This window comes from Gopherus flavomarginatus, chromosome 3 (assembly GCF_025201925.1).
Source record: "Gopherus flavomarginatus isolate rGopFla2 chromosome 3, rGopFla2.mat.asm, whole genome shotgun sequence".
Taxonomy (NCBI): Eukaryota; Metazoa; Chordata; order Testudines; family Testudinidae; genus Gopherus; species Gopherus flavomarginatus.
The window spans coordinates 158,165,998-158,181,728 of NC_066619.1; the positions used below are offsets into that span (position 1 = coordinate 158,165,998).

Sequence of the window (15,731 nt, forward strand, 5' to 3'; positions counted from 1 at the left end):
GTAGCCTAGACCAGAATACATTATTTCTCTTTACTCTATCATCACTCTACAGTACTATTAGCACCACACTCTGTCACACACAATATCAAGTGACAAATACTGTACAGATGTTGTCCGGCACTGGGAAGATATTGTCGGAGGTCTGGATTTTCTCTCATATAGTCTGCGTGGAGGGCTAACTGAGTGTACTGTTTTACTATATTTAAATAAAATCTATACATTTTGGCACAGTGAACAAATTTCCAGTTACTAAATAATAATTCTGGTTAACGGGGATGGGATTTGACCCTGATTCAGCAGCGTGATAAAGCAAGCGTTAAACTTGAAGCACCTGCTTACATTCATCATTACTGAGGCGAAGACTGAAGCAAACGCTTAACTTCCAGCACGTCCTTAAGCTCCATTGACCTCAGTGGACCTTAAGCACATTCAGTGTTTTGCTGAATCAGGGCCTTACGTAGGTTGCTTCCAGCCCATGCAATTTGTCTTTCCCAACAACAGGGAATGGCAGGAACTGAGACAGTAAGACGGATGAGTGTGGAACAAATCATAATAGGAATTTATAAATAGCACTTCTGCTGTGTCCTTATGTTTTATAATAAAGTAGAAAAATGCAAATGTTCCTTGAAACAACAAAAATACCCATCAACTAAGTTAATATGGCCTCCTCACTTATTGATTCCGCTGGCTATCATTACTGTACGTTGTCTTTGAAATTCACTTAATAGGGTGCTCTGTCACCAGGAAATGCAACAGAAGCCAGATAGGGAGATCTGATTATTTGAGGAATTCCGTAGCACACTGAAAGTGTGGGGATAATTTAGAATATAATTACTCATACTAGCATTTGCCCAGGACACCATAGCAGACAGTCATAATAGAGAGAAGAGCAACAATTGAATATAGAGGTCCCAGATCCTCAGCTGGTGAAAACTGGTATAGATCCACTGATGTCAATGGGGCTACACGGATTTACACCAGCCGGGGATATGGCCTAGATCCTGAACCATCCACTCGTAATTACAACTGGTCTCTCTAGGTCAATACTGGGGCATGCTGGCAGGGCAGTATGGAGAAGCCTGTGCTACTCCTGCAGCCTGTGCTGAACCTGAAGGTTGGATAAACGGAGGAATTCAACATTTCACTAAAATCCCCCTTTTTCCTTAAGATGACAGATCTTTTTCTATGGCTGAAGATTATAAACTAGAGTCTTTCAAACAGATAGCACACATACATATTGGACAGTCAAGTGAAGAGACAGGTATCCAGAAAGGCCTTGAGGAACAACTTATGTCTATTATCAACACTTCATTTGTATCTACATAAGTCGAATGAAAATGTCAGTAATGGTATTAGCAAGATTTGCTACTGTGAGAAGCATTCCCTGCTGCCAATTTTTCCCGGAATATCAGGAGTGATGGCACATCAGCAAGGCAGAGTTTTTACTAAGCTTTAAGAAGAAGCAGGCAGCTTTTACAAATAGGTGAGCTGCTTCCACAGCTGCTTTTCCTTATCAGTAGGTATTTAAAATATGTTCAAGTTGTTGAGAGTGGCTAGTTAATAGCTAGTCAAGCTTTAGATCAAATGGCAGAATAAAGAGATCATAGGACTCTGCAGCCCAAGAAGCTGTTAGAGCGCATGGATGTTCAGAAACTATGGGGTATGTCTACATTGCATCTGGGAATAAGCCTCCCAGCCTGGTCCTACAGATTTGTGTTAGAGGGGCTCAAGCTAGCATGCTAACCATAGTTATGCAGACGTTGCAGCTCTGGCTGGAGCTTGGGCTCTCAGGCCTGGAACATCAAAGCAACAGCTACACCATTACTTGTAGCATGTTAACACAAACCCTGCTAGCATGAGTCTGTAGACCTGGGCTGGGAGGCTCATTCCCAGATGCAGTGTAGACATATCTTATTGTTACTGGATCTTCTTCCAACAAATGCTAATTAATATACCAGGAACTCTTTAGCTAAGCAGGTGGAGTGCTTAAAAAATGATCATGATGAATCGCAAGCAGATATTGATGCAAAAAGATTGATTTGTGTCCCCTACTCCACCTCCAAAATCAACATTTTGCCATTGTGCTTTTAAAATAATAATTTCCAGATCAACATACCAAAAACCTAAATGAGAGCAAATATCTAACTCCAAATTTTTTCTTAATGACATTTTTTCTAATCCTCTAAAACAGAAGCTGTGACACAATGAGAAATTTGGAAAGTGCCTTTCCACACACACTAAAGACAAAATGCAAGGGAGTTTACCTTTGTTTGAACCATAGCCTGTCACATTCCCACTGCTGTGTTATGTATTATTTAATTATAGCAGCTGCCTGCTCTCAGGAAGACGGCAGCATCTCTTGCTAGACGCTCTGGAGCTTGGAAGCCCTGTAGCATTCTAAGGAGGAGCTGTAAAGCTGAAAGGTTAACTTACCCATTTGCGGTCAGATAAGGATTTCTCATTGGCCAAAGTGCTGAACGTTGTGGTCTGAAAAACAAAGTGTGAAAAATCCTTTAACCCAGACTAAATAGTTAAGTGTCATATTCACTGCACAGCAAACACAGAGCTCCCCCCTCTACTGTGCTGACTGCTAATGCTTAGAGTCTAGTCCAGTGACTCTCAACCTTTCCAGATTGCTTTACCCCTTGCAAGAGGCAGATTTGTCTTGAGTACCCCCAAGCTTGACCTCACTTAAAAACTACTTGCTTACAAAATCAGACACAAAATACAAAAGTATCACAGCAGGCTATTACTGAAAATTGCTTTATTTTCTCATTTTTACCACAAAACTATAAAATAAATCAAGTGGAATATAAATATTATACTCACATTTCAACGTATCATATAGAGAGCAGTATAAACAAGCCATTGTCTGTATGAAATTTTAGTTTGTACTGACTTTGCTAGTGCTTTTTATGTAGCCTGTTTTAAAACCAGGCAAATATCTAAATAAGTTGATGTACCCCCCAGAAAACTGCTGCATGCCCCTGGGGGTACACATACCCCTGGTTGAGAACCACTGGTCTAGTCTTCCCATTGATGTACCTCCCAATGCTCATTAAGGGCCAGATTCTGCCCCCTTTACTCATATACAATAGTAAAGTTCAACGCAGATAGTCTCATTGATTTCAATAGGGCTAGTCTCGGGGTCACGTATTGCTCATGTTGAATAAGGATGGCAGAATCAGGACCTAAAATTACTGTGCACATTGAAACGTAAGCGTAAAATACCAACCGTCAATGAATAGTCACAGGCACCCTGGCTCAGGAATAATCTGTGGCTCAGAGTTCAGAACCGGTGGGTTTGGTGCCAGTCTTGTAGTTAGTGTGGTTCTCCTAAATTTGTTACTTTCATGTTTTGCCCCCATATACAGTTGGCTTACTGTTAGGAGACTTAGCTGACTTTCTCTGAGCAGTACATTTAATCATGCACATATTCATTCATAACTCCAACATTCATAACTTTCATTCAGGGGAAGAATCACAGCGTCAGCTTGCCCCTTTCATGGGGGGTTCTGGATTCAATCCCGTCTGGGACTAATTTAACCCGCAGAGCTTGAGGGCCACATCGTGACAAGGGATCATGGGACTGAAACCAGGTTGACCTTCTCTCTCATAGCAGCCCCGTCTGTCAGTCAGATGTACGCTTGTCGTATGATTCTCATGCTCTGGGATGTAAAGTAGTCACAAGCCAGAGGCTGAATCCAGACTCCCTGAAAGGGGACAGTGACCTTCTGAGAGGGAAGCTTGTTAAAAATCCCCCAAGTTCTTTTTAGTAGAAGTCTAAAAAGTGTAGAAAGCATGGAGGCCATCGCCTAAAAATGGAATTCTCATTGTACTCAAAAAAATCACTTCCTCTTCCCATCCAAAGAAATCAGAGCGTCAGACTCCCAGATTTCCCTACCAGCACACGTGACATCACCAGTATCAAACAAAGATAACCGCATGTTTCCGTTCCCTTTGTGTATTCACTGTAATGTCATTCATGCTGGCAGAGAACACAGGAATACTCAATTTTATGGAGGTAATTTTATTAAAGCGCAGTGCTGATTATATTTTTGAACAGCCATCTATTCCCTTTTTCTTCTCAGAATGTGTAAATTTAACTTCTAGCCGAATCTCTAAAGATTTAGGATGACTTAATCTTGTGTGGCAGCACAATTTGCCTTGACGTACTGAGATCTAGATGAAGAATTTACCCTAGGATTCTTACTCCCCTGTCTAGTGCGTGCAGATCCAAAATGCTTTTCAAGGGAGAAGTGTAGTGGGAAATATACCCTGTAGCTCACTTTTGCTGACCTATATACGAAACAGTTTTTGATGGACACAATAAAGAAGAGAGCTGATGAGAAGCCCAAGCTCATTATTGCTTGTACTGGTGTCCTGAGGCACTTAAAAACCCTAATTGCATATTTCACTAATCACTTATTTGTTTAATATTAACATCTAAAGGACTCAGTCAAAAATTGTCCCCTATTGTGCGATACACTGAACAAATATACACACAATAAGAAACAATCCCTTCCCTGAAGAGCAACATTTTCTAGAGAAGACAGACAAAGGGTAGGAGAAATTGATAAAACATACCAAGAGAAGGTGGGGGATTGAGGCACAAAACAATTAAGTGACTTGCTCAAGGTCACACAGGCAGTCTATGACTGAGCTGGGAACTGAACGCAGATCTATTGATTCCCAGTCCACAGCCTTAACCACCTAGCAATCCTTCCCCAACCCTCATATAATAAATTAAAGAGCATTTCTAGGGAACCAAAACACTTTCAAACTCCAAGAGAATTCACAATTTTTGATGGCAAACACCATTCTGTAATTCCCAGCTAAAAAATGTTAAAAAGCAGTTAGATGTAAACTACAAATCAGTGACTGTCTGTGGATGCAGACTACAATACTTGTGCATACAAATCATTTTATATGCAGAACTGTAGAAATTTTAAAGTCACATTTAAGCCTGGTTATGAGTCTGCAGGTGCCTAGACCATGTGATGGCTCTCTGCACAGGGTTATTTTTACCCTTTGGGGTTAGTCTGCAACCAAGTTATAAAGTTTAAGGAATTCTGAATTTAAAAACGAAGCCCCACAATGGGTGTTATTGATGTTAGGAGTAGCTGCAGCTCATATCCAAGTCTTCAGACAGATACCATCAGACTGAGGAAGGGCAAGAAGTTTTCATGAATGATACACCTCCCTGAAAGTCAAAGGAGGGTTGAAAGTCTTGTCATCATTTCCCATGCCTTTGCTCTATGCCCGCTGTGCTTCTTAACATTATACCGACGCCAACAACTTCTTGTGCATTGGAGCATGATGGGACATGCACCAGGAGCCTATTACAGAGCACAAAATTCTCTTGTGAAATAATTTGTAGTGGCAGGATACAGCAACTCCACAAAGCAAGGGAGGTTTAATGCGTCTCAGAGACTGTGTTTTGTCTTGATTCTGACCACCAGGGCCTTCCACAAAATGTACTAGATTCTTTTTGCAAGTGTTTAAATCATCATCTTTATTCCTACTCATACCAGGTCAAGTTTCTTTACAGGCCAAATGGGAACAATTATCACTGTAGAATAATATACTCAAAAAAATCATCTAAAATCATACTCCATGTATGAATGATAAAATTCTAATGCTTTCCAGGGATTTGCGAATACTGGAAATTTCAATTAGTCAAGTGAAAAGCATTTAAATGTGCCAGCAGGATTTATATTCCAAACTAATGACCACCTTCTGCATCCTATTTCGTTAATGAAGATTTGGAGCACTCAGGTAATTAAAGGGAAAGCTTGTGATAAAATGAAAACCATGGAAAGAAATCATATCTATGTATATCTTCATTGAATGCTAAACATATCTAATAGCTCACCTAATCAAGACCTAATATTTGCTCAGTTGAGATGAACTAGAAATTTATGAGTTTCAAGAAACAGATTGGACCAGGAATAGTCAACAGGCAGACCATGGGCCAAATCCAGACCACCAGATGCTATTGAATCTTTTTATTTACTTGTTATCAGTGTTGTTTTTTATTGTTATTTTCTCTGGAGTCTTGACTATACCTTGACCAAGAAATTTGGGACCTTGACAAATAATGACTACCCTGGTTTAGCCTATGGAACAGAAATCAACTGACATTTAAATTTTTTTTAAAAAAAATCTCTGTAATATTTGAATTATTTCAACAAATATTTTGCTTAGAGGGGTTGGAAAATAACCACCTCCAATTCCTGAGCTGTCTTACATGTTTCTCCCACTTTTAATGCTTCCTTCCTAGTGACTGACCAAAGAATTGGTAAAGGCACACCAAGAGCTCTTAATTTCTAATGATTTGTCTATACCAGGGGTAGGCAACCTATGGCACATGTACCGAAGGCGGCACACGAGCTGATTTTCAGTGGCACTCACACTGCCCGAGTCCTGGCCACTGGTCCAGGGGGGCTTTGCATTTTAATTTAATTTTAAATGAAGCTTCTTAAACATTTTAAAAACCTTATTTACTTTACATACAACAATAGTTTAGTTAAATATTATAGACTTATAGAAAGAGACCGTCTAATAACGTTAAAATGTATTACTGGCACGCAAAACCTTAAATTAGAGTGAACAAATGAAGACTCGGCACAGCACTTCTGAAAGGTTGCTGACCCCTGGTCTATACCATAACTTTAACTTTAGTTAATAAATGGCTAACCAGTTAACTGGCAAACATTTTCTACATGTCAGTGGAAACATACCACAAACATTTGTTCCCAAATACAAGAAACATAAACGTCTATGTCCTATAACAAATATCTTTGACTTTTGGGGTAGCAGTACAAATGCATTAGTTAACTTGAGATAGTTGATAGAACTATTTTTAAAAATTGAGATTTCCCCCCCTGCGGAAAATTTTTCATTTTCAGTGGAAATTTGAATATCAAAAAATTCTGGTTGAAAACTGAAATATTTCAGATTTTGGAGGTGAGGATGGGAGGGGGGAAGGAAAGGGCACCAGAAAGTATACATTTTTCCACAGAAGCAACCAGCCTGGCAATTAGTTTCTAACAGGCTAATCCAAAGAGCAGTGACATCAGTGAAAAGATTCCCAATGTGCTTTGGAATAGGTCCCAGGTCACTAATTCAACACTGGCTAAGGTTGGGAACTGAATTTAAATCAGAAGTGTTTAAACATCTGACTGCTATTCAGAGGTCTATGCGGAGAAGTAACCATCTCTGAAGTCCCACTATCTCAACCTGATATTTAAAATACAATATCATCCCTATCTTAAACCTGAATTTATTTTTAATTAATTTCTCTCCCACCTATCACCCTTTTCCACCTCTCCTATCCTTAGCTTTCATCCCCAGAATAACTGCAATCTGTTTGCACCGTATCACCATTGAATTCATTGGTGTAATCAAGCCATGTAGTCAAACTGTGAGTTCATCTGAGATGATCCATACTGGTTTTCCCTTCTGGTAAGAGGGATGGGCAGCGAAATGGGAGGAAGGAGAGAAATTGGTCTTTTATATTTATTTTCTACAGTTGGACACTGCTTGTCTGTGCTTTTGGTGTTTTCTCATTTCTTTTTTGTCTCCATTTTGGAGTTTTCTGCTTCAGCTGATGCTGAGGCAGCATCTTTTTACTCTCAAACAGTTTGATAACTCTCTGGAGTTAAGGAGCTAAACAAAACAGAAGTGTTATAGAAACCAGAGTACAGAGATCTGCATATTCACAGAACAGTATTTCTCATTAACTATACAATAATTATGCAAATCCCTGTGATCTCATTGGCTAATGATTGTCAAATATTAAGGTACAGGAATATGCACACTGTTTGGCTGAGTTCGTATAGTCATGAAAATCAGAGAGCCAGAACCCAGAGTGCAGGGAAGTGTGTAACTGCATAAGCACATAGCATTCTGGCAGCAGAATTATAAATTATGTACAGTAACTGGGAGGGAACTGCAGTTGTGTATCAGTAACTAAACTGATTACCTGAAACAATCACATTTCAGAATAATGTAATACCTGTAGCCTCTGTCGGTAGCACCACTGTGAACACTACAATCAATGCCTTATAGTCCAAGATGGGTAATAGATACTGCTGGCCAATCTATTTTCTGGCAAACTCACTCTTTTCACTGTATGATGGTCCCAACCGTGGAGACAACATAATGCTTGCTGGAAGGGAAGGTCGAGCCAGATTCCAAGATGCTTAAACTAGCTCATCAGCCACTTGCTTAATCACTGATGAGGCAGGTCCACTTTTGTCATCTGAGAGGTGGTTTGGGTTCTGAATTAATTTAAAATCAGTTCACTGGAGAAGACGCATCTTCCGGTATAATCTAACTGAATACTGCTGATAACTTGCAACAAGGAAAGCGCACTGTAATACAAAACTGGATCATCAGCATACATCTATACAGAAGTGAGAACAATATGCTGGCTTATTACAAACAAAAACAGAAACTAACGGATGCCCCAGATCAAATCCCTGGGGTTCCCCCATTTGTAATATCCTTGGATCAGAGCTCACTTTGCTTTTGGAAAGCAGGTTATGATTTCTTAGGTTACTACAAAACCATTAGGGATGCACTATCCTTGAGTTTTGGAGGAGAAATTTATGGCTGACTGAATTAAAGGCCTTCAGCAGATCAATAAAAGTTACCTGTATTATGGCCCTCATCCATTGCCTTAGAGTTCCATTGGTGACTGAGCTTTATTGGTAGAATGAATAGTTCCAAAATTTGACTAGACTAAAAACTGTTGCTGCAGCAGAGAGACTGAAACACTGAATATTCAGTGAAAACACTAGGCAGTCACCAGCAAACTGCTGTTACCTCTAGCCAGTAAAATCTCAGGCCAAAAATTTCAAACTCAGTTGTCTAAAATTAGTCTCAGAATCCAAAATTAGACACCTTAAAAAATTTACCTGATTTTGAGTGGTGCTGAGTCCTCACAAATTCTGCTGAGGTCCATAAGAAGTGGAAATACTCATTACCTTTGAAAATCAGCCCACTTTTATTTAGTTGCCTAACTTCAGGCAACCCAGCTTGAAAATGTTGGCCTCTGTCTCAGAAAAGTTCCTCCATATTAATCACACTGCACTATGCAGCTTACTCTTTTAGTGGCCAGGAAAAAACAGCAGTTCATTAACATATTTGTTTGTACACATTTTTCAAGCCATTTAGCCAATGAGGGTCAAATCTAGCGAGTTAAGTCAAACCACTTAGGGGAGTAAGAACTACCTCGCATCAATAGCGGCCTTTCAGAGTGGAGACATAGGCACAACCAAAATAAATCCACACGACTCCGTTCTGGTTTACATTCTCCTTTATGCATGAGGACAGATGGTCCTCTGCTTAAACACTGAGATCAGCAGAGATGAGTTTATTCCTAGCTCTGCTGTAGACTTCCCGTGTGATCTTGGGAAATCACTGGATCTCTCTCTCTCAGTGCCCCCCTCTGTAAAATAGGGATTTCCTTTCTTTACCTCCCCCTTTGTCTGTCTTGTCTATTTAGACTCTCAGCTCTTTGGGACAGGGACAGTCTCAAACTATGTGTTTGTACAGCACCTCGCGCAATGGGGTTAATTGGGCATGGATGTGATACTATAACTACCCAGAGACACTGTCAAAAAGACTAAGATGTCAGGAAGAAAAGTGATAGCAAACATTATTGGTGTAGCTAGTGATAGAAAGTAGCCAGTTCAAGGAGACTAACCACACAGATCATAACAGCATGCACAGGAGATAGGGACTTTTAAAATGTTTTCCTAGCAAGTGTTTAATCTGCAGCTATAGCTAGAAAGGTAACTGTATAAATATGGCATTTTCTTAGCCAATATAGGTCATTCCTGTGGGTTTGATACCTGCTCATTTTACTGGCACAAACCATCTTTCCTTCCAATCCCTTTAGATCCTATACAGCTGTGGGCATATGAGCTGGATTCCACTCCACATCATGCATCAACAGCACAATTGTCAGCCTCCATAATCTATTACCGGTGATCATGCAAGGTACGCAGAAAGAACACAGACCGATTTTCTAATCTCAGCTTGAGTTTTAGGTCTTCGGTTAGAAAAGTATCCTGATTGTAAACTGAAGGGGGTAGGGGGGAATGACCTAGAATCCTTGAGAGGATAAAAATGGAGGCCCATAATATCATTTTAGAGAACTAATTTTTAGCAAAAACAATGGGTAAAATCCTGTCCCCACTAAAGTCAATGTGAGTTTTGCTGCTGACTTCAGTAGAGCCAGGATTTCACCCACAGTGTTGCGTGAAAATCTAAAGAGTGAGGGCATTAGATTCTCAGCTGGTATAAACTGACATCACTGTAGTTATGGCAATTTATATCAGCTGAGGATCCGTTCCTCTTTCACGATAAGAAAAATAATGACAAGGAGAGAGGGGATTAGAATGTCTTTGCCATTGACAGCTTTGTGTGAATTGCAATTGTAATGGATGTCTCTTTCAATTCACACTACTCACTGTTGCCAAAATGCTTTCAACATGTCATCCCCCCTCATCTTTTCCTTTCATTAGTTAATTCGCTGTGACCAGTATGTACCTGTATATATTCATTGCAAACAAAGACTACATTAATACATAATACAGGCTGATGGGATGAACACAAGGGGCAAATTCAGAGATGATCAGAAGTCATTATCATAATCACTGGCTACTACAAATCATTTAAACTGAAGCATCACTGTAATGATTGCCTCGAGTCCCTATCCTATGTGTTCTAGTTTAACAGCCCAGCACTGATGTTGGTGAATGAATGTTAATCTGCCATTATCTCAGCTGCTCTAACTGACAGTTTGACAGGAAATCAATAGCTACACAATTTGACTGCTGGCTGGAAAGAAAAAAAAAAAACTGGTTTGCCATAAGTGTGCCGAACACATTCCACAATTAGACTACTGATGGACAGGGACCACCTATTGCTTATCTCCACCTCCATGAGCACATGGTTACTGCATGTTCCATCTCACTAGGGCCCTATTCTATCTCAGCTGTAAAGGTCTAACAAAGGAAAACACTTAAGGAGTGTGATTGAAAAAGGCATTCTTTTTGATGCACATCCCCCCACCCCCCAAATTCAGCATATGACTTGGGTTCTGTTCTTACACATCACAAACACATCTGAGCTGCACCTTGAATGCTTTTAGAGGTCCATGCAGAGATAACCTCTACTTGTTTCATGTTAGAATATGTAGAAGTCTGGTAATCGGAGACTTACAACTGCTGCCTTGACGAATTCTCCTTCAGCAAACTGACCAGCCATTGTAGCTTTGCATACAAAGTAGATCAAAAACCTTCTGCAGAACTAGATAGTTCATATACACAGTAACTAAACAGCATTGCTTGAGAATATCATTGCATGTTTTAGAAGGTTAAATCTACAGGACCAAATTCAGAAGCCCCTGATACACATGTTCAAGTCTTGGGAGTTTCATAAGTATATTTCCTTTGTTAAGTCCCTTCTTAAAAGTCATCTGCCAGAATACATACAGGAACGATACCAAAAGTTAAGCAAATGCTAAGTTGTGATCACTGCTGATTGGATAAGAATTGTGCATCCAACTAGTCTGTGCTAAAACATACTGGCATTTTTGTTACCCTAGTCATCATTTCTAGTTGTTTCTTTCCTTCACCTGTCTTGCCTTTAAGGCTGTAAGTTCTTTTGGACAAGAATTGACCATGGAGTCCAACTTGGTTGGTCAGTAGGTGTTGCTGCAATCTAAATTATTATTAATAATAGTTGATGACAGAACTTGTCTCAGACTCAAACTATATATTTTTTTAAACTGCTCCATTACATTTTTGTTACCAAGGATGACTAGTCCTCTGCACACTTCAGCATCTAAAAATATTCTATATACTCTGAGATATTAAGGGTGTTGTGGACAATGACAAAAAACTTGTAGCCCTGAAAGCTTGAGTCACATTTCTAAATCCATCTAAGTTTATAAAACTTCCAGTTCAATAGTTTATCCACCAGATGAGACTGTACATCAGGAATACATGACAATGTATTCTTAATTACAAAGCAATTATCATTAAATACCCAAGTTCAAGGATATCACACAGAGAGGATATGGTTCTCCATTCTGCTAGTGGATCACACTTCAGCAAATTGTTTAAAACCCTTACGGGTGTGACTGTCCAGGAAAGCAGCTAGCAAGTATTGGTGCTAAATAACCTGAGTTTTGAGGAAAACGTGCATTTCACAGGTATATATAAAGCATCTACTGCTAAAACAGTCAACACATTCCAATAAAGGGGGAAAAATTAAATAAGTAAATGACAATCCAAAAGAATATCTCCACCTATAGTGCATCATTACATAATAAGACATCCCCAGGCTCTATGTGTGTGCAATTAAAAAAAAAAGTTTTGTAATACTTGGTAGTGCTACCTCTAGCATTTCACTTTCATCATTTCTGCTTCTAGACTGTCACTTCTATGCCATCTAGGCCTTTTCTTCAATAGGAAAGGAAGTGTGTTCTTGAGTTAGCTAAGAGAAGGTAAAATCCTACTGAAGACAGGCTGTTTGTACACGAGTTAGCAGGTCCAAGTGAACCCCCGGCTCTCCCATAGTCTTACTCCACCTAACTCATGTGAAAACTATAAACAGGCTTGTCTTCACTATGATTTTACATAGTCTTAGATAGCTTGGGTTAAGAACGTATCTTTTTTCCTAGTAAAAGCACACTCTGATCGTCTGATTCCTTAGACTGACCTTTGGGTCACAAAGGATCTCTCTATAGTCAAAAATTAAGAGCTGGTTGAAAAAAATTTCACAAAAAAAAATCACTGTAAAATGGGTTTTGAACCAAAGTAAATTTCTTGTGGAAAAATATTGCTATTAAGATTTTTAAAAAATGAATAGGAAATTTTGAAATTTTTTTTTGTTTCATATAAACTTGCATTTTGGGTGAAAAACTGAGAAGAAAGGAAAACCAAAAAGCAACAAACATTTTCATTTCATTTAGTTTCAAAATTTCCCAAGAAATATCCCCCCAAAATGTTCATTTGTCATGAAAAGTAGTTTTGGTCAATGTTTATTCTTCATAGATACTGTCTCTGACACCGTCTCTCTTCTAGCAATGATTCCTATAATCCAAAATAGCTGGTTTAGGGAAAGGTCACCACCAGCCTGGACATGCTAATATTGTTCCATAATAAAAGCAAGTCATGCAGCCATTTTAGTAATAATATCCTGCATCTAAGTTGTACAGCAATATTGTGGTTGGAACTTGTTTCACAAACATATTTACATCTCACTATTCTCTTTGAAGTAAAAATAATTACAGCTGCAAACGTATGTTGGAATAATAAATGAACTTAGTGACAGCTACATGGAAGTGCACAGGGTGGCAGGAAAAAACCTTTGTGTGTCCACAGACCTCCCTTAAACTCTCTAGCAGGATATCCAGTGACCATACGCTAAACCAACAGAATACTAGAGCTTGTCAGAAAGAGAGTTGTCTCCCCCCGCCCCTCCAAGCCCCCATGGAAAATATTGACTTTTTGGCAAAATATCATAAAAAGAAACATTTTGATTCAAAATGGACCCACATGGGAGTGGTAGTTTGGATGTTCCCATGTAGACCAATCTGTAGACCTCTGTAGACCCATTCTCCTCTGTAGACCAATCTCTCTGGCCAGACTACAACTTCCATTTCCTTGATGTAACACTTTCTGCCCCCTTGGGGAGGGGATACATCACAGAAGTCCTTGGCTATGGTGCATTATGGGAGATATAATCTGGCTATACAGCCTGTCCTACAGAGGAGAATGGGAGCATAAGGCAACTCCCAAGAGGCACTGTGGTGCTATCTTAATTTAAATATTTCGAATTTTTGTTGAAATGTGTCTGTTTTTGGCCAAAAATGGAATAATTTTCAGTTCTGGGTGTTCAGTATTTCAAAAATCTTTTTGAAATTTTTGGTGGAAATCAGACACTTTGTGACAAATTTTGTTTAGTTGAAAACCCAAGTTTTTCAGCAAGAACAGTTTTTGTGGAAATTTTTCAACCAGACTTACAAGTGACTGTGTTTTAAGCATGACAATAGAACAGAGGTATTGGCTGATTATACTCTCAGGGCATTTCTAGAACCTTCTGAAAGCTGCATTAGTTCCTACTCGACCATCTTTTTATGGGTGTCATGCACACAACATATCTTTCAGGTTGCCACCTCTGAGCACAGAAAAACTGGCTGGTCTCTGGGCAGGGCCAGGTCCTAGATCTGGGGGAACCATGGGGAGTGGATCAGCTCTCGGAAAGTTATGCAAGACTTGGAGAGACACAGGGGAGGGACAGGGCACCAGTTCCCATTGGCTGGTGCCTGCTCCAGTATGCCACATGCACACAGAGCAGGACCCTGGTGCCAGCTGGAAGGCCATGGTGAACTCTTAGTAGAGACATGTGTGGCCAGTAGTAAAGATTGCTATGTGCACAGACACATGCATACAACAACAACAAATAATTAATAGCTCTGGAAGTTATTTCTTCTGACTGGGAACCAGCAAAGCAGTAGAAAAATCAGCCAGGTCAGTCAAAAATTGGCAAGGTAGCAACCCGACACACACGGTAAATGATTTTTCAGTTTTGAGCAAATGGGACAATAAACTTGCTTATTAACTACGCAGCATCTGAATACTTCAGTCAGAAACAAACACTAGTTACTGCCAAGCTATCCCCACCTGTTACACACAGACTTACAGGAATGAACCAGCCCCTGAATGCGTATGAGAAGGGAAGGATGCAGCTAGCACCCCTTGAAGACACTGGTGGGGAGCAGTGGGTAACAAGGTCAGGCAGCTCTCAGAACTCAACTCCAGACAAGATATACCCCAAACACAATCCCAATAGTCCCACCCCACATGTCAGCTTAGCCTATTCACCCAACCCTAGTGTTTACACTATCACATTCTCCTGTTATACTCTTCATGTTACAGTTAGATTTCCAAATATTAATGAGGTAACAGAAGAAAATCAGTAGAGAGAAAGAAAGAAAAAGACTTTACTATCTCTAACCTGGCAAAAAGACACACTCCCCCCAGTAGTGATTCTCAGATCCAAAATCCTTTCAAGTTTCCCAAGGTTCGGTACATTTTAGTTCAACTTGAACTCTTTTCGGGGGTTTTACAGGTTACTTGGGCACCAGAATTAGAGATCACTGCAGGATTCTTTGCTCTTGACAAATGACTGACATTTGGTCCTATCAGGTGAACCTATGTCTTTCAATGTACACAGGCACAGCTTATAGTAAAGTATTAATTGAACTGAATCGTTGACGTTTGATAAAGCCTGAGAGGAAATTTCTTTAAATTAGCAACAGAAAAATGGGAAAGACCATTTCCAAGGCAGTAGCTATAGTAAATTGCACAAGGTGCGCTGATTCAGGCAGGCCTTTTAACAGGTCACTTTGTCAGGAGAGACTCACCTTTACTACCACTTTTGTTAACTGAAAATATTTCCAAAATCGACTGCCCATACACTCAATTGACTCAGCTAATGCTTTAATCAAAACACAACAAAAATTAACCTGTTAGACTTAGGCAGCGAAAGGTATGGCTCCTGCAGCCATGATCTTGACTAACACTAATTCACCCATTTCGTTGCCTGTACCACCATTTTTAAAAACATGGTCTGTACAAGATTGCATCTACAAAGATCTAGCACTCTTTGAAGTCAGTTTGATTTCGTGGGGTAGAGTTTTTTTC

At 39.7% G+C, this 15,731-nt stretch overlaps 1 protein-coding gene across 1 annotated transcript in view; it reads right to left on the reverse strand.

Moving 5' to 3' along the window:
- The window catches only part of RASGEF1B (RasGEF domain family member 1B), a 365,408-nt gene that overhangs the window by 257,054 nt on the left and 92,623 nt on the right, over nucleotides 1–15,731 (reverse strand). Inside the window, exon 3 of the mRNA XM_050945154.1 lies at nucleotides 2,434–2,487. Within this exon, the coding sequence (XP_050801111.1) occupies nucleotides 2,434–2,487 (54 nt within the window). The remainder of the gene's footprint in view (nucleotides 1–2,433; nucleotides 2,488–15,731) is intronic.